This window comes from Paramacrobiotus metropolitanus, unplaced genomic scaffold (genome assembly GCF_019649055.1).
Source record: "Paramacrobiotus metropolitanus isolate TYO unplaced genomic scaffold, Prichtersi_v1.0 Parri_scaffold0000028, whole genome shotgun sequence".
Lineage (NCBI taxonomy): Eukaryota > Metazoa > Tardigrada > Eutardigrada > Parachela > Macrobiotidae > Paramacrobiotus > Paramacrobiotus metropolitanus.
Window position 1 is genome coordinate 1186363 of NW_026570248.1, and position 27430 is coordinate 1213792.

At 39.9% G+C, this 27430-nt stretch overlaps 3 protein-coding genes across 5 annotated transcripts; 2 read left to right on the plus strand and 1 right to left on the minus strand.

The window, feature by feature from the left end:
* Positions 1 to 150: 150 nt before the first annotated feature.
* Positions 151 to 3026, minus strand: LOC129588122 (double-strand break repair protein MRE11-like). The gene is given in 4 exon segments (XM_055482201.1): positions 151 to 824; positions 944 to 1260; positions 1263 to 1844; positions 2216 to 3026. Coding segments are annotated over 4 exon segments (2010 nt in total). The 5' UTR covers positions 2826 to 3026; the 3' UTR covers positions 151 to 323.
* Positions 3027 to 3300: 274 nt separating this feature from the next.
* On the plus strand, positions 3301 to 4894 carry LOC129588162 (V-type proton ATPase subunit e 2-like). The gene is made up of 4 exons (XM_055482284.1): positions 3301 to 3457; positions 3603 to 3718; positions 4246 to 4293; positions 4448 to 4894. The coding sequence occupies exons 2-4, from the start codon at positions 3624 to 3626 to the stop codon at positions 4539 to 4541; spliced, it is 237 nt and encodes a 78-aa protein (XP_055338259.1). The 5' UTR covers positions 3301 to 3457; positions 3603 to 3623; the 3' UTR covers positions 4542 to 4894.
* A 4210-nt stretch (positions 4895 to 9104) lies between these two features.
* Positions 9105 to 26032, plus strand: LOC129588111 (uncharacterized). Of its 3 annotated transcripts, XM_055482187.1 has the most exons (7): positions 9105 to 9386; positions 9452 to 10258; positions 10513 to 10853; positions 22762 to 22894; positions 23892 to 24034; positions 24317 to 24455; positions 25356 to 26032. In XM_055482187.1, exons 3-7 carry the CDS (start codon positions 10691 to 10693, stop codon positions 25894 to 25896), a joined length of 1119 nt encoding a protein of 372 aa, XP_055338162.1. In that variant the 5' UTR covers positions 9105 to 9386; positions 9452 to 10258; positions 10513 to 10690; the 3' UTR covers positions 25897 to 26032. The 3 variants fall into 3 exon arrangements, with proteins under 3 accessions (XP_055338162.1, XP_055338161.1, XP_055338163.1); XM_055482186.1 differs by having other exon boundaries at positions 9105 to 10258; XM_055482188.1 differs by lacking the exons at positions 9105 to 9386; positions 9452 to 10258; positions 10513 to 10853 and adding an exon at positions 21805 to 22347.
* The last annotated feature ends 1398 nt before the right edge of the window (positions 26033 to 27430 follow it).

Here is a 27430-nt window from a genome sequence, read left to right on the forward strand (position 1 = left end):
CATTTTGTGAGTGGAGCCAGTAAAGTCTGACCGTTTTAAATCTTAATGCTGCAGTGTGCCATAGCTCATACGAGAATAACGTTAACTACAAATATTACATTCGCCGTCAAATCCTCGACCACAGTTTAATTATTTTATTCTCGAGTCGGCTAACAGCAACGAAGCAATAAAAACTCGACGCAATATAACGGAACACAATAAGCTGATTATTCCAGATTCCTAATTCTCGTATGTACAGACTATACAAAAACACAATAGTAGTTCTCACACTAGAACAAGAACACCATAATTCATTACACGAAAAAGAAATCAATGTGGAAATACTAAGTGACATCAAAATATTCTGTAAGTTTTCGAGATCCTGCACCACGTCCTTCTCTGGCTCTAGCAGCAGCAGGTAAGCGTGACGAAGGCGTGGACGCAGTTTGACTTGCAGCTCGCGATCGTCCTCCACGACCACCACGTGCTGTTCTGCTGCTACTAGGGACGTATTCCTCTTCGCTATCATCATCATCAATCGTTATTTCTTCCACTTTCGCTTTGCGCCGACGAGGTGGCGACTGCGTTGCAGTGGTGGCTCCTCCGCGCCCTCGTCCCCGTCCTCTGGCAGCAGCAGCTGGCTTCTTGACAGGCTTTTTATTAGCTGCACGCCAATCTCGGAAATCTTTGATACAGGCCGGAATGTCCGAATGCTCAGTATGGTACTTCAGCACATTTCCGCGCAGATCTTTTGATTCGAAACCGGTCTCTCCCATCTCGGATAGGTACTCTTCGACGCGCCCTTTTTGGAATTCATACATATCCATGACTGCATCTTTATCGTCCTACAAAGCAATACTTCTATTTAACCAAAAATTTAGTAAAGAAAAAGGAAATTCTTTCAAACACCGAAAACTACAAACTAGGTACAATTTAATTACTGTCAGTTTACAAAAAAACTCACGCTTTGAACGAACTCGCGCAATGCTTCCGTAAGCAATTTTGGATCAAACAAAACCATCTCGTCCGACTTGGCCACGAAATAATCCACCACAAGATCTTCGATCGAAACGGTATCAAGCACGATGGTCGGTTTATAAACTGCTTTACCCAGATTCTTATCCTTCGCAGGCACTTTTTCCTTGGACTTCACTGGTAATATTATGTCACGCGGATTGGCAACCCGACCGACAAACTTTTGTCCAAACAAAATCGGATTCAAAGGCTCAATGTTGCCGAAGTCGACACGTAAACGCACAAGCGGTTCTTTTGGTTGTTTTTCCCGCGATTAATTTCCACATGCCGGATGATGCGTTCCATTCGTTTAGTCAGATACTTCTCGACATCAGCACGGATAGTTCCCAGTGTAATGTCATCTTTTTTTAACCCAGCCAATTTCAGATCAATATCTTCCATAACAAAAGGACGCACTGTTTTCAACGGAATCGGATCCGTGCGATACTTCCCTCCACACACTTCCAACCGATAGCAGTATTTCTGCTTCTTTTCCCCGTCGCTCATCGACGTCGCCACAGTGCTGCCGGGCTGAAGTATGTCGCAGCGTCTCACTTTACTCTTTTCCGGAATATGAATGGGATCATGCTCGTGTCCCCAGATCACTAAATCCATCCAATCCGGTATGAATGTTTCGGGAATGTAGTTGGTACCACCGCGGAGAGAGGGGCGATTCTGGTGCAAAATGAAAACATCGAACCACTGCTCCGGTCCACCAGGTGGCTCCACGAACTTCACTTTGCCATGGATGTGTGCACGATGTAGCCGCTCATCTCGAATACTTCCGAGTCCGTAAATGGCCAATTTTGAGCGACCCTTCTTGTACAACAAGGGCTCAATTTCGATTTCCTCTGAAAATACGACAATTTTTCATTAAAGCACATTTTTCTCGCCGCCACCACTAGCACAATAAAATTTTTATACGAAGCTTAATAACGCATTATTCTACTACTAAAGTATATCAAGCTTCTTCAAAATGCAAAATACCAGTATTCACACTATTCATATTGCTAAACTTTAACCGAACCACAATTTACACTACTGCTAAATACAGCAAGAATCAGGTTTGACTTGTTCGGGGAAAGCAAGAACATAAGGCAAAAATCTCCGAGCCGCAAACCACATATGGAAAATGGCACAGCAGTCAAGAGCCACGAAGTAATAAACTGGCGCCGTGTGCCGAAAATATAGCCAACAGAAGCGTTTTCGCAATTTCGCTTACCAATATTCTCAACTTTTCCGAAGTAATTAACCAGTCCGTACGTGTGCAAGAGATCCAGTTCACTCAAATATCGCGATCCACTAGGATCATCGTGGTTTCCGTGGATGGAGAACACTGGCAGGGAAATCTTCAAATCCGGATCCTTCGTGTTTAACCGTCGGAACATGGGAGCCATGTGGGCAAAATTGACTTCGGGATCGCTAACCAACTGGACGCTTGTCTTCCTGTCTCCCATACAGTAATGTCGCAGCAGGTTCGCACACTGTTGAGCCGCGAAACGGGATGGTTTGTTCTCGTGGAACAGATCGCCACCCAGAAGCACGAAATCCACATCCTGTTCTACTGCAGTATCCAGAACTTCCTCAAACGACTGGAAGGAATCCATTCTGCGCATTTCATCTCGGTCAGCATAGCCCAGATGACAATCCGAGGCAACAAGTATGTAAAACGTCTGTCCCGGGTCCGTCTGTGAGTTTGGGTCCGAAAAGGGTGGCAAATGGCGGTCTGATAACGTGCTATAAATGGATGACGAAGACTCCGAACGGTACGTACCGAAAGTCTGGGTGAGTTTCTGCGAAGGACTGTTTGGTGGCGAAAACGACTGCGTCATGTTGATCTGGCAGGAGAGCTGAGGTGCCAACTCTTTCCTTTCTGTACCTCGTACGTAAATTTTGTAAATCTGACGAAACTAAACCAAGGCTATAAAACCTAACACAGGAACCGAAACAAGCTGAAAATGTGCTGTTTGCACGAAGAAATTGTCATTATCGAATTGAAATGAAATACTACGGTAGTAACAACAAAACTAATATTTCAGTTTTGTACTTTTGCCTTTTGCGTCCTTCCAGTTTCCACTTCAAGAGTCCTTTCTGTTTTCACGTTCGCGCTTGTTCTTTATTTTAGGGTGCCATGCTCCTCATTAAGCAGCCACCCGAAGGGTAGTTTATATTCGAACAGCTCTCTGCCGCGCGGGCGGCGATTCCGTCACAGTTAGTGCGGCAGCGGGCAGCTGCAAAGCGACAGTGCAAGGGTTGCACAGGTGCAAGTGCACGCTTTGCACTGTGCAGCAAATATACACTGTCGCAAGTTGCCACCCCTGTGGATGTTTTTGAGCCTCCATCCAAAAAATCGATTATCTTTTCTGCCAGGACTGCAAGCCCATACAGCTGGAAGTAGAAGGGTTCAGGCAAAACTTATTTAAATTTTTCTTCGAAGTTTGGTGATTATTTTTTGTTTGTGAAGGTATGTATTGAAACGTCTGCCTTTTATGGGAAACATGAAAAACCTTTGAAATGGTTGTAGCGTGTTACACAGCATGCTTGTACCATTGGGTTCCGACATGAGTCCAGTCATGTGATATCTGCTTCAGCGTGTGTTTGTTCCGTAGGTTTCTGCCGAATTCTTCAGGATGGGGATCGAAATCCCCATGATCGTGGTCACCCTGTTTTGGGCTGCTATTGGCATCCTGGGCCCCTTTCTGGTTCCGAAAAATACGGACAGAGGGTGAGCTTTTTGCTCGTACAGGCCGAGCCTTTGCTTCTGCTATGTTATAACTCTACATCTACTCGAGGAGTCTATTGGCTATTTTACTATTACCTAAAAGTGCTGAAACTCGCCAAGGGGAAAGAAATAAAATTAAGAGCTCTTAACATTGAAATGCAGCGTTCTGACTGCTTTCTGAGTCTGTTTAATCAGCCGCCAGAGAAGTATAATCTAAGTTAGCAGAAAGTTAGGAGAGCAGGAGCGGTTGCATATAAGTATATGACTATATGGCTTTGAAATCAGAACTCGGGATTTTTTTACATTTTTTTAAACATGAACTCCCAGTTTATTGACCTATTAAGATTCTATTTGTAATCTTTGCTGTAAGGAAAGTAAATGCTTACGTAATTTAAAATTGATAAGTGATCCAGTGTTTAAATTTGCGTATTATTCTGTTTTAAACTCTTTGTCTTGTCACGTACGTAGGTTTGGATTTGGACATATTTTGTTTACTTATTATTTTCACCCGTGTGTTCTTTACTTTGTAGGCTTATACGAACGATGCTTGCGCTGACGGCGGTCTGCTGCTACACTTTGTAAGTGAAACGGAAACTTGGCGCTTGGCGACGTTTCTAATTTCTTTATTCTTGTAAAAGCCTTTACATATACTTTAATTGTGCTGATACATTAGTTTTATCCTATGGTATTAAAATTTTTATAATTTGGATGAGATGTTGCGTTTTTTTACAGCTGGTTAGTGGCATATTTATGTCAGTTGAATCCACTGTTTGGACCAAGATTGCCTGCAAAGGTTATCATTGCCATGCAGCGCGAATGGAGTTGAACGATCTGACATGCCACATGCGTTATTAAAGATTTGACACCCGACGCGTTCGTTGCGTGAACTTGAAGCGTTTTATTCTGTGAATGTTTGAGTTGCTTATATATGGTCAAGATTTAATGTTTGGCTGTGTCTTTTAAGTTATTTTAATTTGCTGGAAATGGAGGCTTTACCTTAGTTCGTTAAATAGAATGTTCTAGCTCTTGAAAATGGCGATTTATGCAAATTACATTCCCAATTTTTCTGAATCGCTTGCGTATCCAGAATCGCTTGCGTATCCAAGTATTTCGAATGGACTCCCGACTGCTTGAGTCTAATATAAATACTGTTAAGTCTTATAAAATTAATGGTAATCCCCGGGACGGTAGTACTGTGCTCGATAGTTGATACACATCATTCCAGGTTCCAAGGCTTTTGTTGCACAAAATTATGGTGGCAATTCTGTGCGCCCAGTTGAGTTAGGAAAGTTGGAAGCTTTAAAAATTTTGAAAACCTCGAATTAGGGCTGACAGCGTGAAACGGTTAGCTAGATACATCTAAAATCAAATCAAAAATGTGGTTTGATATGCCTGGGTGCATTAAGTCGTGCCAGACTTCTCGCGGAATATCGCGCGGATGTCGTTTAATCGTAAGGGCGCAACAATTGCGTTTACGCAACTGAAAAGCGCAATTCCATGCGGATAAGTGCCGAATTGTGACCTTTTCAATAATTACTGGTTAAGCTTGTGCAGCAACTGCCTGTAGAAAATTTATATTTTGAAAGTTTTTGAATCAATAGAAATGCTATTTCAAAGGTCACAGGCCGAAAACTTTAAGTACATAAGGTCATAACCTACGAAGCAGAGCAGAATCATGATCACAGACTGCGATATCTTGTTGCACTGTTGTTGCGTTATGCAGGTAGGCTTTAATTACATTGTACAATGTACATTGCATGTATTATGTACGGTGCAGCACGCAAATAATTATTAAGCGTAGTTTTTTGATGCGGTTTAGCAACGAATCTACTAATACATACATATAGCAGAAATCCATTATAAACACTTTGTATATTAAAGACAAATCACATTTACAACGGTTGTTTAATTTTCCGGGTTATTTTAACTTCTCCGCTAATTCGAAGACTATCATTACAGTAAATATTATTATAACAGTAAATTTCTGCGCCGTAGTTGTGAAACTTCTGAAGACTGAGGTGCTGGCTATTGAGCGTCTAAGAGCAAAATAATGCACGTATCGGTACAAAGTAGTATTATGTACCTTATTTCGATTCAAGAAGTGCAAAGGTTTCCTTCATTTTTCCATAATTTTATGGTGGGATCGTTTTGGTCGATAATTAGCGACGGATTCATTACCCACCGTTTTGCTTTTTTGGTTCATAGCACACCCCATTTCATACTACGTCTAGCTGTGGAATTAGGAAGTGGTACGTGAAGTCTTCCGAAATACTCGTACAAAACTTCGCTGGTTCATAATCAATTGGGCAGAGATTGCAGTCCGCATAGCAAAAACGTCAGATATCGCCTAATTAAATAATGCATATGCAGTACGTAATTACTACCAGCAGGCATGTTAATAAGCTTATTAAATGTTTTTATTAAAAGTGACCACTTAAGTCATCATTTTTAGTAAAACCATTTGGCCGTTTCGAAATAAAACGCAACGCGGGAGATGCATTCCTGCCGCCAGGGATGATTGAAAAAATTAGTAGGTTGTAAATTATTAGTAATTACCTCACTTTTGAATGCCAGCTGGAAAGACAAGCCGGTCGGTGTGTTCACAGTTGTCGGCATTTCTTCTATACGCTTACCTTCAGCTTATTATTCTAGTTTTTTATCCGTTTGTGGACCAAACGACAAGAGTAGTGCCATTTGTTTTGTCAAGTTTGAACAACTGATATACACCTACGTTATATCTTTTCTATGACTCTTGAAAATAATTAAGGTTGAACAGATCTGCCAGCATCTAGTTGTGATCATCTCCTGTGGATCCGAAATCGGATAGAGACTTATACTTAATATTCTGGAGGTTTAAACCACCCAGTGCCGCGGGTGTTTGTAGAATTGTATTGACAACCTACTTTTCCGTCGTCAGCAATGAAATGGTTTATAAGGTTAAATTTATCTACAGGACCACCTGGGTGGTATATCGTGACTGTTTTCGCTCCGTCTGTGCGTAAACAATACTGCAAAGATTCTAAAGATGTCGAATTTTCAACAGGAAGTCGCCTACTCAATCAAGCACGGCTTTTATGGAAAACACTGGGCGGTAGACCATTCAGTGCAGCCGTTTCCTGTCGAAAAATTTGCAAGGACAACTCGTGTTTTTGAGCGCGCTTGCTCCATATTTTTTCGCCAGCTATATGGGATTTTTTGGTCGGCCTGCTTCAGTGCTTCTTAAGTTGACAACTTTTTCTCTGGCTGCTCAGCACACGTACCATCGCATTTTATCCGACTTTCATCCTCGATCCTATCGATTTCCGACCACGTAATCATGCACTGGTCGCCTGTTCAATATTGTTGTTTGGGAACAGTTATGGCTAAACGCACCAAGCAAAGAGCACTTTTGCCGGAGACAAGATTAATCATTTCGGGAAGATTAGTAAAAATCCATTTGGCAAAATAATTTGCGGACCGATCCCTTGCTCTCGCGCTCGCAAATTAAATTAAAGCGATTGTGCAACCACCTTTTCGTTATGCTATTGACAAGTTCTGGACAACATGTCTGCAAACATACTGCACTTACGTCTGCATGCACGCTGCAGATGTTGTATTACACGCTCACAGAAACGTATTATGGTTACAACTGCGCAATCAGGCAGTATTAAGCCCGCCTGATGCTATTACCGACGCCGACTACATTTTAAAAAATAAATATTCTTGGTGTACGTACCTAAGCATTATAAGAGAAAAACAGCATTCTTTTCTGCAGTTTATTTTGCGATATTGAAACGACATGCCAGTACCGCTGCAAGAAAATGAACAGAACGCTTCGTCAAATTCTCTGGTATACTCAACAAACTAAAACAAGCCGTATTCACCATCAAATATGTGAATACATTGATATTACAAGCAACATTTATGTATATTTTATTAATTATTTGCAGACTTCAATAAATGCCCACAATTACATCACCATTCGACATATCGCCGACAATGACGAAGGTTGCTCTGAAGTAAGTGACTTCTGTTTACTTTCGAACTGCCAAATACACATTATGCTTTTTACGAGCTGCTCGGTGGAAAAAGCCGAATCAGACTGAGCCATATATAAAACGTTTTCTGATATACCGGCATCTCATCAGGGTCAAAATGTGATGCAAATTTTGCAAGAGTTGTTGTATTTGATGAATTACACAGTAGTCCATTAAGAATTTTCTGTGCAATATTTACTTAGCTACCGATGATCTGGTCAATGCGTTTGAGATGGAATGTTATACAACCAAACTGACATATTTCGAGAAATCACTGTTGAATTCGAAAAGCACTACATCGGCTAACAGCTCGATGTTGTCGATTTGCCGCCATTACATCAATAAACAAGAAGGAAATTTTGAACTCTGTTCTACGGTGGGACAACATTGCATATAAATCAGCACTTATGCGCTCTCCCACTGGTTAGTTAGACATAACATGAGCAAAATCTGTCCACACTGCATTTCAAAACCGTTCCAGGATTTCCATTTTCCAGTTATATACAGTTTACAGCGACTATCCCAATCGACTGATCTTTTAGTCTGACTGATACTTATCTATAAAATTATTGTAAACTCCCATGATTGTAAAATTTTGTGCATATTTTAAACAAAAACTCCCTTAAACAGCTAAATCCTTTCAAAACAATTTTCAGGTAACTTATCTATTTAACAAGGGTAGGGGCCCGCGCTTGCAATTTTTTGTTATTTTGATGGCTGTTGCCTATTAAAACAATTTTAACAAGGGTCAAAACTGGGAAAGTTTTAGGTTTAAAATTTATAGACTGCCTTAAAGTGGAAAAAGAAGCCAAAATTTTTATATTTAAAATCTCTTACAAATTAGTTATGAAAGTATATGGTGAGGCAAAATCGCAAATTGATATATACTTCTATCGCTTATGCCGGAATGTTCAGCGATGTCGCCTATATTGGTGGTGCACGTTCAGCCGGTTTCGGCGATATTTGTTTTTTTAAACTTGTGTACAACACCATGTCATGCGCAAATCTTGTCCAAAAGTTTAGACATGGAATGTAATCGAATGCAGTAAACCTAGACGAACTCTTTTTTAACTCGCAAATGAAATTTAGCTTCTGAAAGAACCAATTATCTGCACATTGACCATATACCGAATATACAATGCACATCCCGCCCGTCCAATAGAAGCGCAATTTTGCGCTGACTGTGAGGGTTTGGACCATACATATAAGCAATATCTACCAGCATAACGGCGTATTATTGATTACAACTATCCAACGCCGATCGGGAATTATAATGTATGTTCAATACAGAATGTTCGATACATACACATACAGGACCATTTCTCTAGTCGTTGGGGATAAAGCACCGGCAAATTTACAAAGGACAGGCGCTTTTGAATCCGGAAAGCCTTCGGGGTAGGTTAGTGGATAATCCTCTTCCCGAGTGAATTATACACAAGTGCTGCGTTGATCCTTTTTTAGCGTTATACACAGGGAGCGAAACAAGGCACTTTTTCCCTGTGCAATCCCAGTCCAACATCCGATCTCTACTGTGCGTCGATAGTTTTATGTCATATGTGTGTGTACTTTCATTCAAGTCGCTTTTCAATGGATCCAGCTTTGTTTTCCTGTCCGTTCCGGGTGAAAACATGAGTGCCATTGTAGAAAACCCACTTGTAATACATATGCTTGTATAAATCGCAGTTCGCAAAGTATTCACAATGATATTTGTGATTTGCAGTATACCGGCATATGAGATTGTGTACCGATATTTTTTTGGCCTGTAACTTATTTATACAACTATCAGCGGCAATCGGGATTATCCAGTGTGAAACCATATAACTTAATCACATCCATCTCCGCCTATATACGACAGCATACGCGGCTAGTATAGCGTGTCTGTATAATTCCTCGTCATCACAAGGCTCATTTGGGAAATTTCATGTAACGAAACGACGGGGAGTTAACTGCTTTCATAGTGGTTAGCCGTGTGTAGTGCGCGCGGCGCTTGTCCTGCGTGTGCCAGTGTGTGTCGGCATCTATCTGATTCCCATCGGACGTGAGTGTGTTATCACCGCAGTTTGTCCGTTAGGGGACCTACTACTGGCAAAATTAGTCGGCATTAGGGATAAGCATTGGACAATCTGAACACAAGTTTCCATTAAGAGATTTTCTTGGCTTTATCCCCAATTTGCTTTTCAAAGAACACCATCGTCGTCGTCGGTCGGTCGCTCGCCAGTAACCTTACCGGGCTTCTTTCTTATGGGGTGCAGTGTGCACTGGGCCCGGAAGTGCCAGCACAGCATGGGCATGCTGCAACACATGTATTTAAGCCTGCTGGTCAAGTGAGCCGTTTTTCCCTATTACTTAACTGGGATTGCGCATTTTCTCCTACTGTTCATGATCCCGTCTTGGGGAGTACTCTTGTGCTGGCCAAAGAGGAATTACTATCTTGTTGTGGGATTCTCAAGCACGTTCTCATGATCGAGGATTTTTTTCTCCGTCAGCCGCTACCGACCAATTTTCCGGATTAGCCTTCTCCACGAGCGTAATAACAATTTAACGATTTACTATTGTCGTATATCACCGTTGCGCAATAAGTGTCGTATGACGTGTACGTAGCGCTGCTTATGTCTTGTTATCAACTGCTTTTTGCCGTGGTCAGCAACATCATCTGAAAAACGCATCTATGTTGTTATTGGTTATGGTAAAATTAATCGCTTTATTAACTATAACTTTTACAAAAGTTGCTACAATAACTTCAATTGCATGCGCGCCTTAACATGAGTGCATCTGTTGCAGATGTCCCAAGTTTGATCCGAAAAGAGCTGTCGGATTGCAACAGAATGACTTAAACCAGCCGCAAATGATAACGAGCAGCCAAAGGAAGTGACAATGTTCTGTGCAGTCCTCCTCAATCGGCTCTCCGCAAAGTGTATCATTTGCCTAATGAGCGGATTTCTCTCTGGTTCCCTATCTAATGAAAGCAGCACTATATTTTAACGGGCTAAATCGAACTGGATTGTGTAGACAATTTGAAATGCGAGGCTTCCGGGGTCTTGATGGAATGCACTATAGGGTCTCTCCCGTGCCACATCGTCTTGCCATCATATCACAGTTAGTGGTCTGCGTCTTACTTACCGGTAAGCTTGACAGCAAAAAGTGCCAAAAAACTCTGATAATGTGTTTATGCATTAAATACTCTCTATCATTATTTGCTTACTTTGCAATGCGTCAAGAAGGGATTTGTTTGTCCATAGCATTCGGCCGGCATTTTCGTATGCCGGCAGTACCGATTGCATATCCGTTCGCCACCACTTCAATTTTTTGCTTCCTTATCTGAATACCTGCGTATGTACGAACGGCATCGTGTTAACTGCTTGTCTTTTCTGGAATATGGGGAAAGATATCACACAAATTTTAAAGGAGCGCGTAATCATTAGCTAACAATAAGTTTAGCTTTAACTTAGAGAAACTTATTAAATAATGATATAAGTCAGATGATTCGCAAGCCAGATGCTTTGACCGCTATTCATCCGTATACTATAAATACCTTATAAATAATTAATATAAATACCATTAGGAAGTTGTGAGCTGAGCCTTGAAACTTTTTAGGACGTAAACACTCTAATTATCACTGTAAACCTGATAGTCTAGCGTACCGCAGACTATCAATTTGGTTACATATGTGCCCTTTTAGGCAAGGGAAGATCACGTTTCTTATTTAATTACGTAAGTAATAACACCGATCATCGCGATGTCATACACATTTCCAAAAAATGTGTAGTTAAAATTATTTTTGGAAAATTCGTATTCATTTCGCTGTAACGAGAAAAACGTAAGGATACGCAACTGAATGTCAAAATTAAATTTTGACAAATTTGTGGCGATGGCTCTAGAGCAATAGAAATTGTGGGTGACTGCTCCTTTTCCTTTGTATTATTAACGTGGCTACACTGATGCTCTAGCAAAACGTACTATGTTTCAAGGATGGATTGCAAATCAAAATCTTTTAAATTTTAGAAAACACGTGTTCATCATGCTGAACGTTTTCTGTTGATTACAATTGTGATTACAAGCATTCGCAGGTGTCGTTTGTACGTATACGTATACGTATATACTGAACAACTGCAAAATCTTTAATATTAATATTGCAGAAACCTTCTTTCAGGTTAGAAATTCGAGTTGAGATTGCACTTGAAGCATTATGATAAACTATGGTTTATTAGCAAAAGTTTCGTGGTGGTTGTCATACAGCATATTAGTATGTTTAACGTTAACTGTAATAATTTTATTAATCTACTAGTGTTACATTCCACATGCGATGAAGTCTCGTTATGTTAGAGTTAAAAGCAGGCCGACCACTGGAAGACTTGATGTTTTGAATTCGGTATGCAAAGCTGAACGTTAAAATTAATTTGTGTTTTGATTATTGATTTTTGGTTTTTTTATTTGTTAGGGAATAAAGTTTACTGCGATCATGAGGCATTAGCTGCCTGAACTCAAAATGGCGCAGGTCAGCAGGTGTAAATCGAAAAGTCCATTTCCGATCGATACTGCGGCAATCAGCTGTTGTAGTAGTTCTGCTCATCGCTAAATGTTGTTTACAGTCCACTTCAGCTTTTTTGCACGGATGAACGCAGCTGGCGACAAATGTTTATGTTTCCCGGACAAACAAAACATACAGAATTTTCGCGTGTAAGGATGTTTATAATGTGAGTGCAATTTTGGATTTCCCTGCTGTGCCCGTAATGATTAAATTCCAAATAGGTATATTATATTGTGCAGTATCACACAATGGCACACAATATTATATACATGCGGGACAGCGGGAGTAGGTACGTTACTACTGTTTGTTACGAGAAGGTATCTGTTACTGTTCATTTTGGTTATTAGGTATAACCGTATAAGATATCGCGCATACTTTCTAAGTGATCGGGCTTATTCTTAACATAACAATTGTGCATCGCGAGAATATGCACAGAAGATTAATCCGGCGATATGATCGGCCTAGCAGCTTTCGAAGCAGCCGCAATATTGAACGATGTGAAATGATCTCATATTTGAATTTACAGCCTAATTTGTTCGTTCATGCATGGGCAATTCATATGGGTATATAACAGAAGCAGCGATCTGTTAGAAATCGAAGGCGGACAGCGACCTGCTATTCAGTCCATGGGATAACTACCGAGCTATCTCCCATCTTCAGTACGGCTCGTTCTGCAGAATACAGTACAGAATCCATTCTACTGCTTCCATGTTTATATTAATAGATAAGCATTAAGATGCATATCAAAATCTTTCATAAAAGTTCAAGGTTTATGGCACTTGCCAATGTTTGCTTAGCCGAACTATAAGCGTGTCCGAATTTTGCTTATCCCAAGTTGCTTAATGCTTATTGCTACGCCACTTACAATTGATTTGATCCGCAGTGACCTATAAATCAAAGCTCCTAAAAAAACAGATTATCGCCAGGCCGAGGATGGAGGATCGATATGATTTTTGCCGTGCAAATGCCGCCAATTAAATGCGCCGTTGCAGGAAAGCATGATACATATCTTGTTCATTGTAGAATATCCGCAAACATTTCACTGGTCAGCTGCATAGGCTGATTTTTGATGTTCTGATACGCTACATACAGTACACTGTATTGTACAGTAGGATAGTACTCATACATTGCCTATTATGTCGGCGGGTTGGGGCAATTTGCTTTGTACTCAATCAAATGCTATTAAAGCAACTGTAAAGTAGTTCATTTTCTGCATAAAATTAAATTTTTCATTTGGAGGTTTAATTTACAATAGCCAGAACAACGAAAGCTTTAGATTTTTACTAACCAAAACGCGTGAAAAAAAGGAGATTATCGGTTTATTTCCCAAGTATTGGTTAGGTTTATTAACTTTTCCTCCCATTCTATACCGAAATAAAATGTTTGATGCGGCACGCACCGCAAAAACAGTAAATTTACAAATATACGGTGAGCTGATTTGCACGGTCAGAAATCCGAAATTTATGGTTTATACACTTAGGTACACACCTAAGTGTCAACTGAATTCGTACAACTTTTTGAATAAATGATACTTGAAAATTGGTGATTAGGGATTTATTTGTCAGAATATCATCTTGTCTATTAACTTTTTGGTCCTCTACGAGAACACTTCGGTGCGTTTTGGGTAATCATTTTACGGCTTTAGAGACGTAATAGGCGTTCCCTGGGGAATGTCGCTCTTTCCGATTTTGAATTACAAATATCAAATCGTCAGACGGCTGTAGTGCTGAGAGTGCGCGCTTTCCGTTGTTTTCTTGGTGTAATAATTAAGTTAGGGCGTTTAGTTTTTTTATCCTAACGCTATGGATTTGTACGGGCGTGGGAGATATGTACCATCTAGGTGCTCTAGAATTAAAGCTTGCTTGAAAATGTATAGAGAGTTATACAGATTTTGTAATTTGTAGTAATTCGTTCGAACAGGTCAGATATACTTATTCAAAGTACGACTTTTTTTGACGAAATCGTCTATGTTCACTCTCTGTATACATCAAATTCATTTTTTAGTGCATATTAATATCCCGGAGTCGTACAGAAAACTAGAAATATTGGCACTTCTGACTGATTCTACGATGTGGCAGTACGGCATGGCGCTACGGCACTCAAAAGTTGAAGGGCACATCATAACACTAATGCAATGTCAATTAGGTCCATAATCGAATCAACTGAAGGGTGCCTGAAAATGCATCCCTGATTTCATTTTCCGCCAATTCATTTTCATCAGACGGATGTGTACAAAGTACGCTGGACCTCTATAGTGCAGGGCCATTATCGCAGTGCAGAGTCCTCGGATCGTCGGTAGCTTTATAAAGCTTTTGTAGGGAGCGCTTATTATTGTATTGCATGGGTTTCATCGTTAATTTTATCTAACCGCAAAAGTGCATGTACGATGCGGGTAGATTCTCTTTGACTACTCGTATAATATGCCTACACAAGAATGAGGTACAGATGTTTCGGGAATACAATAATTGTGGATACTAACTCGCGCATGTGAAACAACCTACGGGTAGTGAATCTACATGCCCATGGTCAGCAGCAACCTTTATGGTTAGCTTTAATGTAGCCGGTACGTCGGATCGTGCAATTTTGTTCTATGTACGGCTCCTGTCCGTAGTAAAACATTTGCACTTTACCGATTTGCGATTAATTTACCATTCTTTTTTTATTGTATTTACCCAAGTTTCTGCACTACATTTCATTTTGATAATTACAAATTGACCATTAAACTTGCTGTTGCCCATTAAACTTGTTATTATAAATTGGCCGCTGGCTATGTGGGATTACTTATTACGCTCATATTCCTTATTAACAACACACTTCGCGTATACGGTATATGGGCTATTACATAAATGTATATCTACGAGTATATCTATATTATTATTCTTCGTATGTACAAGTATACGCATAACATACTGATATTACTGCGGCAACTTATATCCGTAGTAAACGAGGTACGGGTCTTTCCTACTCTAAATTTCATGTCTTTACCATGCATAATTAAGTAATCCTGAGAAAACATTATTTAGTATGTAATTGCAACTTGTAACGTGTAATTCAATGCCTCAGCAAATGCATCGCTCTGATATGAACGTCATCTAAGTCAAAACTTTCTTCAAAAACCTTGAAAAATACAGAAATAATCTTTCGATTATATTGCATCATGCAACTGTAAGTCTGTAACGAACGTGCTTAACTGTTTATATATTGTATAAACTCAAACCTTTTGTTATTCCAGCATTCAACATAGTTATACGAACTGTACTGTATTAGTATAAGGTTACTTACGTTCATGATGGAGATCTTTCCGCACAAAACAGTAACAAATTGCAGTTAAACGCCACTGAAAACGCTACAGGATACCAAACGGCAAATAACGTATTGGTACACGTAGCACGAAGTGTGATTTTTTTTACGTTAAAACCAGCTATGTAAGTATCTTGAAATTTTTCATGTGCATAGAAAAAACTTTTTCATGTACACGGGTTCTGTACGGATTATTATTTTGGGATAAGAAGTTTCCTCCGAAGTGTTAAGTAGGCTTTGATTCTTCTTTCCGCTTTTGCGTAATTTTTTTGTACCTTCCGTTTTATGGTAGCCACGATAATACACTGTTATGTGCGTACACGTTGGTACCATTATTCGTTCATTAATCGTAAAATGCTGGATTCGCTGCAAGTTCTATGGTCTGGCAGTTGCCATAATCCACATAGCCCGTTTGCACATAGTGACGTACAGATACACTAATTCTGTACGTAAGTATAATTACGTTGTGTTTTCAACTTTCAGAATGGCTGATCGGAAATGATTGGCCCCCGATATTCAGTATTTTCTGGCAGCTTGGCTGTCACTTTGGTAGTTGCATGTTAATAAAAGTACAATTATGTGTGTACTAATCTATCGGTACGAGTACTTGAAAAAGTGCCGGTAGAACTTTCTCACCGCTCACGTGCGGTAGGGTTACCGAATTATGCGCTGTCCTGGTCACATCAACTGGACATATTTTGGCTTAAATATCGAGTTCAAGGAGGAGTGATTATTTTGTAGATCAAAGAACGATGTCGATAATCCGAAACTTTGGATATATGTTCTCCTAGTTAGCCAAAAACCTGCTCCGAGTGCGGTCCAGTAGTGAGTCTCTTGTGAAATTAGTGTGATCCGATTCCGTACCAGTACCCTGCGACTAGGTACTGAAGATTAAAAGTTCCCAAGAAACAGAAGAATGTTTGTTTGGGTTGTGTGCAGCCGGGAGAAATTAACGTTTTGCCCATGCTTTGGCCTAACAAAGTTTAAAATTTAACTAATAATCTAAGAGAGCATGCTAACTGTAATATCTTTTAACAGGCAGTAGCCATCAAAATAACAAAAAATTGCAAATTTAATTTTAACTGCGAAGTAGTGTGCCCGCTGTTAAATTGTAATCAGCTGTTGTATAGTAACGCTATTGTAATTGCTGCGGTACTCTAATTAAAGCTCACAATGAACCAGATCAGTAATTCAACTACAGAAATATTTTATATTATACATCGGGTCCATGGTTCCATCTATAGATGGAATCATTGGGCTCGATCTAGTCTTACAAACACTGGGGCAGTACCAGGTTATACGTATTCTGTTTTTGCGTCTTTAATTGTAAGGCCATTGAGTCCTTTGAGTCTCCAAATCTGCGAACTTTGAGTTTCCCGGTAAAAACAACGTTAAAAGCGGTTGCAGTATAAAATTGCAGGTTGCATCATACTGCAGGCTGCAGCGAGAGGCGTCTCAGGTGGCGACGTCTGTGGCCTTGTGCATACGAACCGGAAATTATTCCAAAAAAGTTGCTAACGTGTGGTTAATCAATTTGCAAATTTGGACCACCGTCCACCAGAGCGACCGGAAATTGTACCCTAAGGTCTATTACAGTTGTACTGCGTTGGGCATTACATATTAGAAAACGCTCAAGAATTTTTGCGCTGAAGTCCACTGAAAGACTAAAAGCCTACGACGCTACAAGCACGCCGCCTGTACATGTGTGGCGCTTGTACAGTTAAATAAGAAACTGCAGAATGATGTTCTAAAACAATCGCGCAAACTCTTTCGTGGCTTTCCCCGTTTAATTATACGTACATATCGGATCCGGATGCTACGAAGAGGTGTTTCGGTAAACCATTGTACATATTACATAGTTAATTGTAGAGTATGCTGCCTAAATTTGTTATTCGTTAATCTCTTAACTGATATTCAGTGGAAACGTGCTAAATGGACCACGGAAAGAGGAACGGTCTAAAATTTATAAAGAAACAAATTCGAATAATATATGGAACACCAGACGTTTGTTATTATTCTGGTAGACACTAAATGCATTTTGGTTCAGTCATTTATTTTCAGGGTCATAACAGAGCGCCGGTTTACAGATACTACTGCGTCGGTAAACAGAATTCCCCAGTTGCGATAGATTCTGAAACCCAAAATACATTAATTTTTATAGGACACGTGTAAAACCAAAGCGGATTTTCCTGATATTATTGGTTATTTCAGCCGCGACAGTGTGTTAATAGAAGCAATTACGGTGCACTCAAATATTATAGCACAAACTTCGTTCGAGAGAATAACATCATCGGTAAATTAGTATTTTTCATTGTAGTTTGCTCATGATCGTAACTTGTTTCTGCTGAATGCACTATATACCGGAAAACTGGCATTATACGGTAAATGAAGTTAAGGAAGCATCATTTTGTTTAGGACATGAGGACTACTTTGTTGTAATTTCACATTTATGTAGATTAGTGTACGTAAAAGCACAACACTACGATATAGGCATGCTACTGTATGATTTGTTTGAGTAGAGTAGCGCTGTGCTTTCTTTCTATCTACGTATACTATACACATTACCCTACATATTGCATCTATATCTATACATACTGTGCAAACGAAAAAAGTTGTCACGAAAGAGCGAGGAATATTTGAATGTTTTCTTTAATCGTTACCCATAGTAAAATTGTACTAAAAAAACTGGAACTACACTATTCACAAAAAGCCTATGTGAAAAATACTTTTCCTTTTTTGTAGTATATTATAATTTTAAATTAATAACGGTGTGCACAAGGCATATGAGGCCTGTACCTTTTTGTCATGCAATGTGCAGCATAATCAGAACTTCGGAAGGTATAAAATTTATAAAGGAGTAAGCTGTAAAGACAGAATAAAAGATTTTCCACATTTAACCTTTTTTTGTGAATACTATAACGTACGTACAATACATAGTTCCAGCCATTAAGCTATTCCAAACTTGCGAATCAAAAAACGTTTACGAACAATGCTGAGTTTTGAACAATGCTAAATTGAAACTCAATTAAATTGATACATAAACTGACAGTGAAGCAGAAATTTCCGGAAAAGCGCGCACTACTTTAAAAGTAACAATGCCATGGTGTAACAACTTGCTTCCTGTGGGCGGCGAATTAGTACACAGAAACTAAAAATCTCATTTGTGCATTTAGTCACTAAATTATTTGTTCTTTTGTGAGCTCTTTCGTGTAATTATGCACTTGAAACACAGTTAGCTTAGCCTTGTTAAAGAAAGATACCTATACTAATCAGATACCCTAAAATACTCGTAGGCGGACGAAGCCATCGCCAAATTGTACAGTAAAAGCATTTGCAACACATATAACTGTATTGCAAATTGATTCATTTACTGATTTTTCTCGCTGACTTCCTTGCAGTTAGCACACCGGAGAAAAGCTTTTTTTCAAGTAATGTAATTCAGTTATATTAGCTTAGTAGTTGTTAATTTCTTATCAGGTAGCAGACTGATTATCAAGTACCTCCAGAGATTTAACATGGATTGAATAGTCCAGAAATCATGAACGCATATTTTCTCGTACAATATTTTTTGAGGGTTAAGAAGTTGCATTATATATTTGTTTCATGAATGCAATACCATGGATTGACCACGCCGTAAGGTAGTTTGTCAATCATTACTCGTCAAGGACGGGGTGACTTGGATTGGATATATGCGCTGAGATGCTCCAGACACATGCAGTGACCGCGTACAGCGGATGCGTGTTTCTGCTGATCGGCGTCCACAATCCACCAGACAAATCTTGTGTACTCGTAGTACAGGATGGCATGCAGGGAACATATACATATCACGCAGGTCATTAGCCAGATGCTACAAATGTCTGGAGAAACGGACAAGACATAAATTGCTTTCTGAAGGAAGATCGATTGGCCACTTCTTTGCGCAGCATTAACCATTATGCAACAACTGGTGCCTTTCTAAAAGACGTTATCACTATTTTATAAGTTGTCCGTTTGTTATTGCTTGGCGCGCGCGCTTAGATTAGGCAGACAGGGGCTGATTGGCTAACAATATGGAAATCCTCTTCCTATCGTTTTTTTGGCAACAGCAGATTGTAAACTATGTCAGCCTAACTAACTGCAATTCCCATCGACACGATAATCTCATGCCCAATATGCCGGGTGCGACGCGTGTATCCAGCAAAATTTTGGGGCGATAGAAAGCTTGACTGCGTGCGTGACGTTAACATGTCATAAGCCATTGATTTTTTTATGAAGCATTGAATAGGCTACTGTATCCCCACCCAACATTCAGAGCAAACCGCAACATGTTTACAATAAGATGTTAAATCCCCTAATGCTCCTTGAACTTTTTATGCCTTTCAGTCAGCTCGATGTCTGACGGTTCCTTACCGGCCAACACTTTTGCTTTCAAAATATTTTTCCCAACTTACAACTACTCGTTATTTACACAGGGGTTACTTTTTAAACGGGGAGTGCACGGTCACACGGTATAAACTTCGGGTCTTTGTAATTACTCCCAAAACTGCTGTAAATTCCTCTTCGTAACTATGAGTTGTACAAAAAATTCGAATACACTTTCGGTGCATAAGAACAACACAAATATGATATATGGATATAATAATTTATTGTTTTCTCAACATTTACAACTTAACCTGTACTGCTGTTGTATAAGGCGGATTCGCTCAGGGAAATTTTAGTTTAGTATGTAGACTCTGCACGTAACGTGTATGTAACTAACTATTTCTACTGGGCAAACGCCATGTCACGTAAAAACAACTTGCGCAGTAGACACTAATTTAAGTAATATAAAATTACACAATAACAGCAATCAAAAGGTGATAAGTGTTATTCGTCGTTAACATTTTGGAAAAACTCATGATTTGGCTTCGGCAACTGGTATATAAAACAACGATTCCTTGATCAGTTAATGGCCTTAGTACGTAACATAATATAGATACATATAATTATAGCTCCTTATCACAAGTGCGATTACATTTCTCCTTAAAATTTTCATTAGTTCAGGCACCGCTATCGCTTAATTGTTGTGGTCAAATACACTGCATTATTTATTGAACACAGCGTCATCATCAAAACAAAGCGCCTGCATTGAAATGCGAGTAGAAAGGTGGCATTGCAGCACATAGACAATTTTTGTTGTGTCCGATAATTTGTTGTGTAGTTTTCATATGAAATACACACTTCGTTTGATTAGATAACTGTATGCAATTACGCGGCTATGCCATTGCCAGCCATATCACAAAAGTGCTAAATATATTTGGTATTTGTGGAAAAATGGATGAGTATGTTATCCAATTGCAAAATATACATTTTTCGTTTTAGAGAGGCTGTAGAGGTTTTGGTTTATTATTGTATATTGTATAATTTCCATATGCAACTGAAAAGTGGAAAGTGTTGGCTTTGAAGTGGCGCACAGCGGAATGCCGAACTGTAACATGAATCGATAAATTACTCCATCACTACAAACATATCGAACAAGCGGCGAAACAATTTTAAGAACAAATACAGCAGCCAAAATACTCTAAACGGCTGCTGCAGCGCACGGAAAAAAACAGTTTTCACTGTTTGCTTTTGAGTTCGTTGATGCATAGTGACGAAACATTATCCCGAAAGAGCGGAACTGATAACTATCCAGCGCCAGTGAATCGTGACGAAAGGTACCAATCTGGCTGGTCGGGCGTAATACGGAGAGGAGGCACCGCGATTGTCGGTCAAAAAGTCGGAAAGAAATGCAGCGAGCCAGTTACGTTAACTCTACTTAATGTAAAGTATATATCCTCCTCGCTCTCCCGCCCTTGCCGGTTCCCATGAAAAATATTCCCGGCACTTGTTTGCACATGCCGGAATACGAGTATGCTTACAGCAATCATGTATGATAAACCGTTAAAGTGGGAAGACAAGACTTAAACAAGCCGCTTTAAGAGACCGATAATTCAATGCATTTATTCAGGAGCGACTGCGGCATTGCGGTGACTGTGGAGCGTGCGTTTATCCAAGCCGTTTGCTACTTGTCATCCATGATCTCCTATTCTGCTGTACTATATATGTAATACAGTGTATATACTTCTCTCCATATATATGCGCCGGGCTTTTGGGAAACGGCAATTCTGGCTGTGGGGCAGTCATTGCGCGCAATTCACCCACCACAAACTGCAGTATTATTCGTTGTATAAAGAATGAGTTAGTGGCCTATAACTAGAAGGTCGTTTTAGAGCAACTTATATATTGATTGTCATCAAATGTTCTTCCTCCGTTTCCCACCGATAAATTCCCAGTTGCTTCTATTCTCTCCATTGCCACTCAAGGCGCGCGCACAGGCTTCTCTCCACTAAATCCCCCCTTTTACAACTGTGCTTTTTTCCATTTGGCCGTCGGCAATCTGTCAGTGCCAATTTTCCTTTACCCGAAAACTTTGTGTGCAGAGACGGATCTGTTTTATGCCGGCTAGCTTAAATGCTTCAGTCCCTATACGCATACGTTGAGCCGGATCATGTTATACCTGCACCGTATCCCGCAGCGTCATGTTATCAAAATGTTCCTTTAATCAGTATTAGATGATTTTGTACTTTTGTACCGTTTTTCTACAGTGCCGTGCACTGTTGCGTGAAGTGGGTTGATGGGAAAGCTAGCAGCTTCCGTGCCGCACTCTGAGCGCCGCACACTGTGCAGTACAATACATTACCCGCCGAAACCGTCCGTTGCCTAATGCTCATCCCTAATGAACGCCTTGATGTTTGGAATTATAGTTTGTGTTTGGCTAACAGAACCAGGTAGCGATGGTAAAGCTAATGTTAGCACAAACACAATGTTTTTTACCTACTTGGCACTGCAAACGTGCGGAATCCGTTTTTCTGAGTGTGTAGCGACAAGATTTGCCGTTACATAAGCGTATCATGAATAATGCTCACATCCGGCGATATATGTTGCTCAATTACCTATGTACACCGCATTGTAAGATAACCATCAATATCGATATCAATATCGACAATTGGCCATCGATAATATTTTATTGCTACTTGTATCCAGCCATGTCCTGTCTATTAGCAAATTACAAAGGACGCATTGCAAAGTTGCCGCTCATCCCACTGTACTCGTGTAAACCGCGGCTTTTGTTATTCTCACTACGGATAATTTTTCCATGGATGGTCAATTCGGTCAGTTTATTTGTGTTATTGTGTTTATAGTTTGTGGGAAATGCCTAGCCGAACACTGTCACCAGAGCGAGCTAACGCAATGTATGGAGCACGTGAAACCCATAATGCAGAATGCTACAATAGGGTTCGCAGCTAACGCCGAACAGCTGAACACAGTCTGCAAGTAAGTTATAATAGTCTGCCCTTATAAAATTGGTTTTAATACCGCTATATCTAGATGTACTTCTGATGCTACTGGTGCAACGATTTGAACAACTTAATAAATTTTGTTGCGGACGATGAAACAATAACAGCCTGAACTTTTTCAGTTATTCATTTACAAACCCTTCCGTTTACAGGCTGGAAATGGTTTATTCTGTAGACTGTAGTCGCGTAAATTTTAGATAATTCTTTTACATAATTAATGGTAAGTGAATAGTTACAGAGATACCGATATATATGTACTGTAGGCAGCGCGTCATTCCAATAAACTGTTAACGTTACAATGACAAAGAAGATCATCTGTTAATAACAGATTTGTGAACTGTCTGCTACATAACGTTAATTTAAAATGGCAACTCGCTCGGCCAACTTGTTCTTCATAGCAAAGCAAAGTAGACACTAAGTATAGTCTATACTGTGAAAAGCGTTAGCTGGAAGTGCATGTACCTGCACGAATACAAAGACTTTCTGGTAAAGCACCGTGAAAATAAAATTGTATACATAACGGTGTTTTTAGGACCCCCAGAAGCGTACATCAATTTTATATATAACATCAGTTATCCATACATACTAACATCTCCATTCACTTCAAAATATGTATAACATTATAATATATAACATTTTATATATAACATAGATAACAATTTTATATATAATATGTAGCGTACTTCAAATTATTAGTGTTCATTACACTGAATAACGCCTCCTAATATAAGGATTGAGCAATAACAGTTTGCGTGCAGATCGTATGATTATATACAGGTATACATGTTGTGTAGTGCATTCAACACAGACAAACTGGGGAGACAAACATTACTCCAGTATAGTAACTTGGTGATCTTGTTGATGGAGAGTAGCTCTTTCGATTTTGTTTGAGCCATTTGCGCCCGTCGCATGCCCAATTATAATAACGCAGAAGGCTGCATTATTAATAATAAAAGCCACATTCTAATGTGCAGGTTGTTCAATCAAGGAATGGAGTGCATTGACAGATTTGTAGCAAAATGTTTCCAAGAGTCTCAGAGGATTTTATTCAAGGAGAATATGGCAGGCGTCGAGGAAGTTATGAAGCGATTATGCACTGATGGCGAATATCGTAAAGGTAAGCGAATGGCATATATGCACAGCGCGGTACGCATAAGGACAAAGTGCATCTCCACATTGATTCTTCCCAAATCTTTCATTTCCGCCCGGCAAGTACAATCACTTGTACTGATTGCTGTTTGCATAAAAGCGTCCAGTTGGGGATTTCTAATCCATTTGTCACGTCAAAATCAACTTCAAACTCGTCACTATTACGTGTGTAGATGATCTCAACGCCCTGTAATTCTTTGGCGGTGATTTGTGTGCTGTGTTGCTGTCTTGGTAATATTCCTGCTTGCAGAGTACCTGCAACATGCTGATTGCTTTCGGAGTGTCGCGCCGCAGTATGAGGAATGTGGTGGCGCTTTCCGCACTTCAGTTGGAACAATAAATCAAAACCGGGCCACCGAAACCCAGGATAAGCTATCGCAGATGTGTGGGTAAGCTTAACTGTTGATGCCCTAACGCCGGCACTGAATGGGATGCCGGTTGTGTGCGGTGCCGCTGGATTTCTTCCTCGATTTAGTAACTATCGATAGCTATCTTTGTACACTTGTCGGCAGCAACCGGATCAGCTCCTGTTTCTCCTCAATAAGGCAAATTTACCCATTTGATACGTTTACACCATAAAAGCTAACTAGTTTCATTGCTGATCCAGAGTCTGAGTTACTGGCATTTGCGGCATAAAACGATATATAGCGGCCAGCTTTATGGACAGCGAAGCAAATTGCAAAATAGCACGTTTTAAAAGCTTGTGAACGATATCTGAATATTTACTCAGTGATTATATTGGTACATTTTTTCCATTTCAAACATTCCTTTATACTTTTTTACGTATTGAAATGTGTAATAAGAGAACATTTATAATTAGCACTTTTAGAGTAGTAACTAGTATCATATATTCTTCCAATATGTACTAATACCAAAAACACCATAATTGCAGGGTTGCCATACATAAGCATTATAATTTAGGCAATGATGTCGGCACAGACATTCTTATAAAGATTTATTATAAAGGTTGAAAAACATCGTTCTAATTATAACGCATTTGTACTAGATAAGAAAATGACAAAAAAATACACCCATGCTGCAATTAATTGCCAACAGCAATATTCATCGTCGCTAATCGCCAAACATCCAGTATTTTTTCATTACGCGATTGACGCGACTTTTTATGTATCGCACTGAAGAGAAGAAAAGTTAATGAGTATTATGTAAAAATGTATAAATAACTTGAGACGGATTATTACATGCGTTTCGATCTGTAGTAAGTGCACCAGCTAATCCGGATGTTTCGGTTGACTTACACAAACGATATATTTATGTGGTATCTTCGACAGAGCACTGCATCGATTTCTGGAGTGTGCATATGGTCTGACATCTCAACATTGCGGCGAGAACGGCAAGAGCGCATCCGAATTTCTGCGGACGTACACGGAAAAGGCCGTTGGCTCTCTGATTACATCAACTTGCAGGAAGTTCCCCGCTGGGAATAAACTGACCAATTCGAATAATCGCGTTGTGGAGATTGATGAGGAGGATGGATTGCGCGAGGTCAGCCTGCAGGACGATCTGACAACCGTCCTCATCAGCACCACCACGACGATGCGGCCCACGCGGCCATCACGGGGCGGCGGTGGTCAGGGAAAAGGCTCGAAAAAGGGCGAAGGTCGTTCGCGGAGTAAGGCCACACCGCCCCATCGTGGGGCGGGCGTTACACCCGCCGGCAGTCTGCAGGGCACTGCCGCTTCCGGTACCCGTGGCGGTGCAGCAGGTGTACAAATTGTTACTTCCGGTTTCAAAGTTTTTTTATTAATATGGTGCGCTTTATGGCATTTGAGAATCTTTTCGTCTTGGCCTTTTGGACACGTTTTTTGTTAGATCCCTTTTGTGGAAACTGGAATTTATCTGATGGTATTCCCATTTCCGGTAAATTTAAGCTATTCGTGCTGGCGATTCCGTTAAGTTGTTTGAGAATGCGATTTTGCTGTACGAAACCAAAGAAAGAGGCAGTGGATAAATAATAAAAAAAACAATGTGATTCGCCGCGTATGTTTTTCCTGAGATTTCGTTTAAAATATTCGTCCGGGAGTAATCCTAATTTTCCTTAGGAAATTTTAATTATCGCCTATTCTGATCGAAAATTGTTCGAGAATATACCGGCATGGCAAACTCAACACAAAACTTTATTTTTTCAAAAAATGGATAATCCGGTCGCAAATTACATGCCTCCATTTGTCATAAAAATGGTTTTCGTTGACAGCCGTCGCTATTGCTGCGGCATTAACGTTACACTGGTGGCATTTTTATTAATGACGTGGATCAGGGTTGTCAGTTTTTTTGCCTGACGACTCGCGCTGTGCTTAATTCGTCCAGCACAATTAAGTAATAGAACTGTTCCCAGAAGCATGCCACAGATACACAGCTACGAGTAGGATATGTGTAATATGCCGCGTAGTGCAGACGTGGTTTGTATGGTGGAAAAAAGATCCAGCAGGGATCTCACCGCGGAATAATGAATCAGTCGCGCACTGGGGACTGGCAGCGGAAGTTTAATCTAATTGCTTGGAGGACATGTGGTTAGCCTATCGTACTCCTGACCTTTGACTTCATCAACGAGATAGTTAAGAATCCCTGGCCATAATCGACTCGGAAAGCACTAATCAATCAATTGTAAGCGATGCTGAACAATTTCCTGCTTGACAAATGCTGCAACCTACATAATTGAAAAATTGTTAGAACGCGCTTTGTTTTGACCGGCGCCCAGAGTGCAGCGGGGACATATTTCCATTTGTACAAAGAAAGTAGCCGAATTCATGCGCACAGTATACGCATATAGTGCATGCACACACAGGCCGGCAAATGCAATCGATTATATTGACGAGAATATAAGCCGTTAATGACCTTTTTCAAACGCAAATCGGATTGACTATGGAATCAAATCAGTGAAAACCTGTCCGAAATTGTTAGATATGGCACAGAATGGTGCAACATGTCAAAAAGCCTTTTATCGGGTCCGCTAATCTGCAATTAAGCTCATTATTGATTTCTACACCAGACGATGGTGATTACGCTTTTGACACGATGTCGAGCATGAAGCGCAGGACCACAATAAAACATTTACTAAAACTTATAAGCCGTATTGATACATGCCTCAAGTAGCGGCTACTGTTAGTTAGAAATAAATCTTATGAATTTCCTGCTCCACATAGTGACCATTAGTCATGATTATTTTTGCTAACTTGAAAGCTTTTGTAATCACCTTAAGTTTTAATACTTACCGACCACAATGAATTCCGACCTGTTTTACTCTGTCCTCGAACAGGGGTTTAAAAACTATTATATACTAGTAATAATTTGACAAAATTTATCCGCCACCTGTACTACTTATAATTTTACTGTTTAGAACAACGTT

Coding starts and splice junctions, on each gene's coding strand:
- LOC129588162 (XM_055482284.1), top strand. CDS start 3,624: ATGGGGATCGAAATCCCCATGATCGTGGTCACCCTGTTTTGGGCTGCT. Junction 3,719..4,245: donor CCGAAAAATACGGACAGAGG/GTGAGCTTTTTG, acceptor TTTACTTTGTAG/GCTTATACGAACGATGCTTG. Junction 4,294..4,447: donor GCGGTCTGCTGCTACACTTT/GTAAGTGAAACG, acceptor GTTTTTTTACAG/CTGGTTAGTGGCATATTTAT.
- LOC129588111 (XM_055482186.1), top strand. CDS start 10,691: ATGAAAGCAGCACTATATTTTAACGGGCTAAATCGAACTGGATTGTGT. Junction 22,895..23,891: donor CAGCTGAACACAGTCTGCAA/GTAAGTTATAAT, acceptor TCTAATGTGCAG/GTTGTTCAATCAAGGAATGG. Junction 24,456..25,355: donor AAGCTATCGCAGATGTGTGG/GTAAGCTTAACT, acceptor TATCTTCGACAG/AGCACTGCATCGATTTCTGG.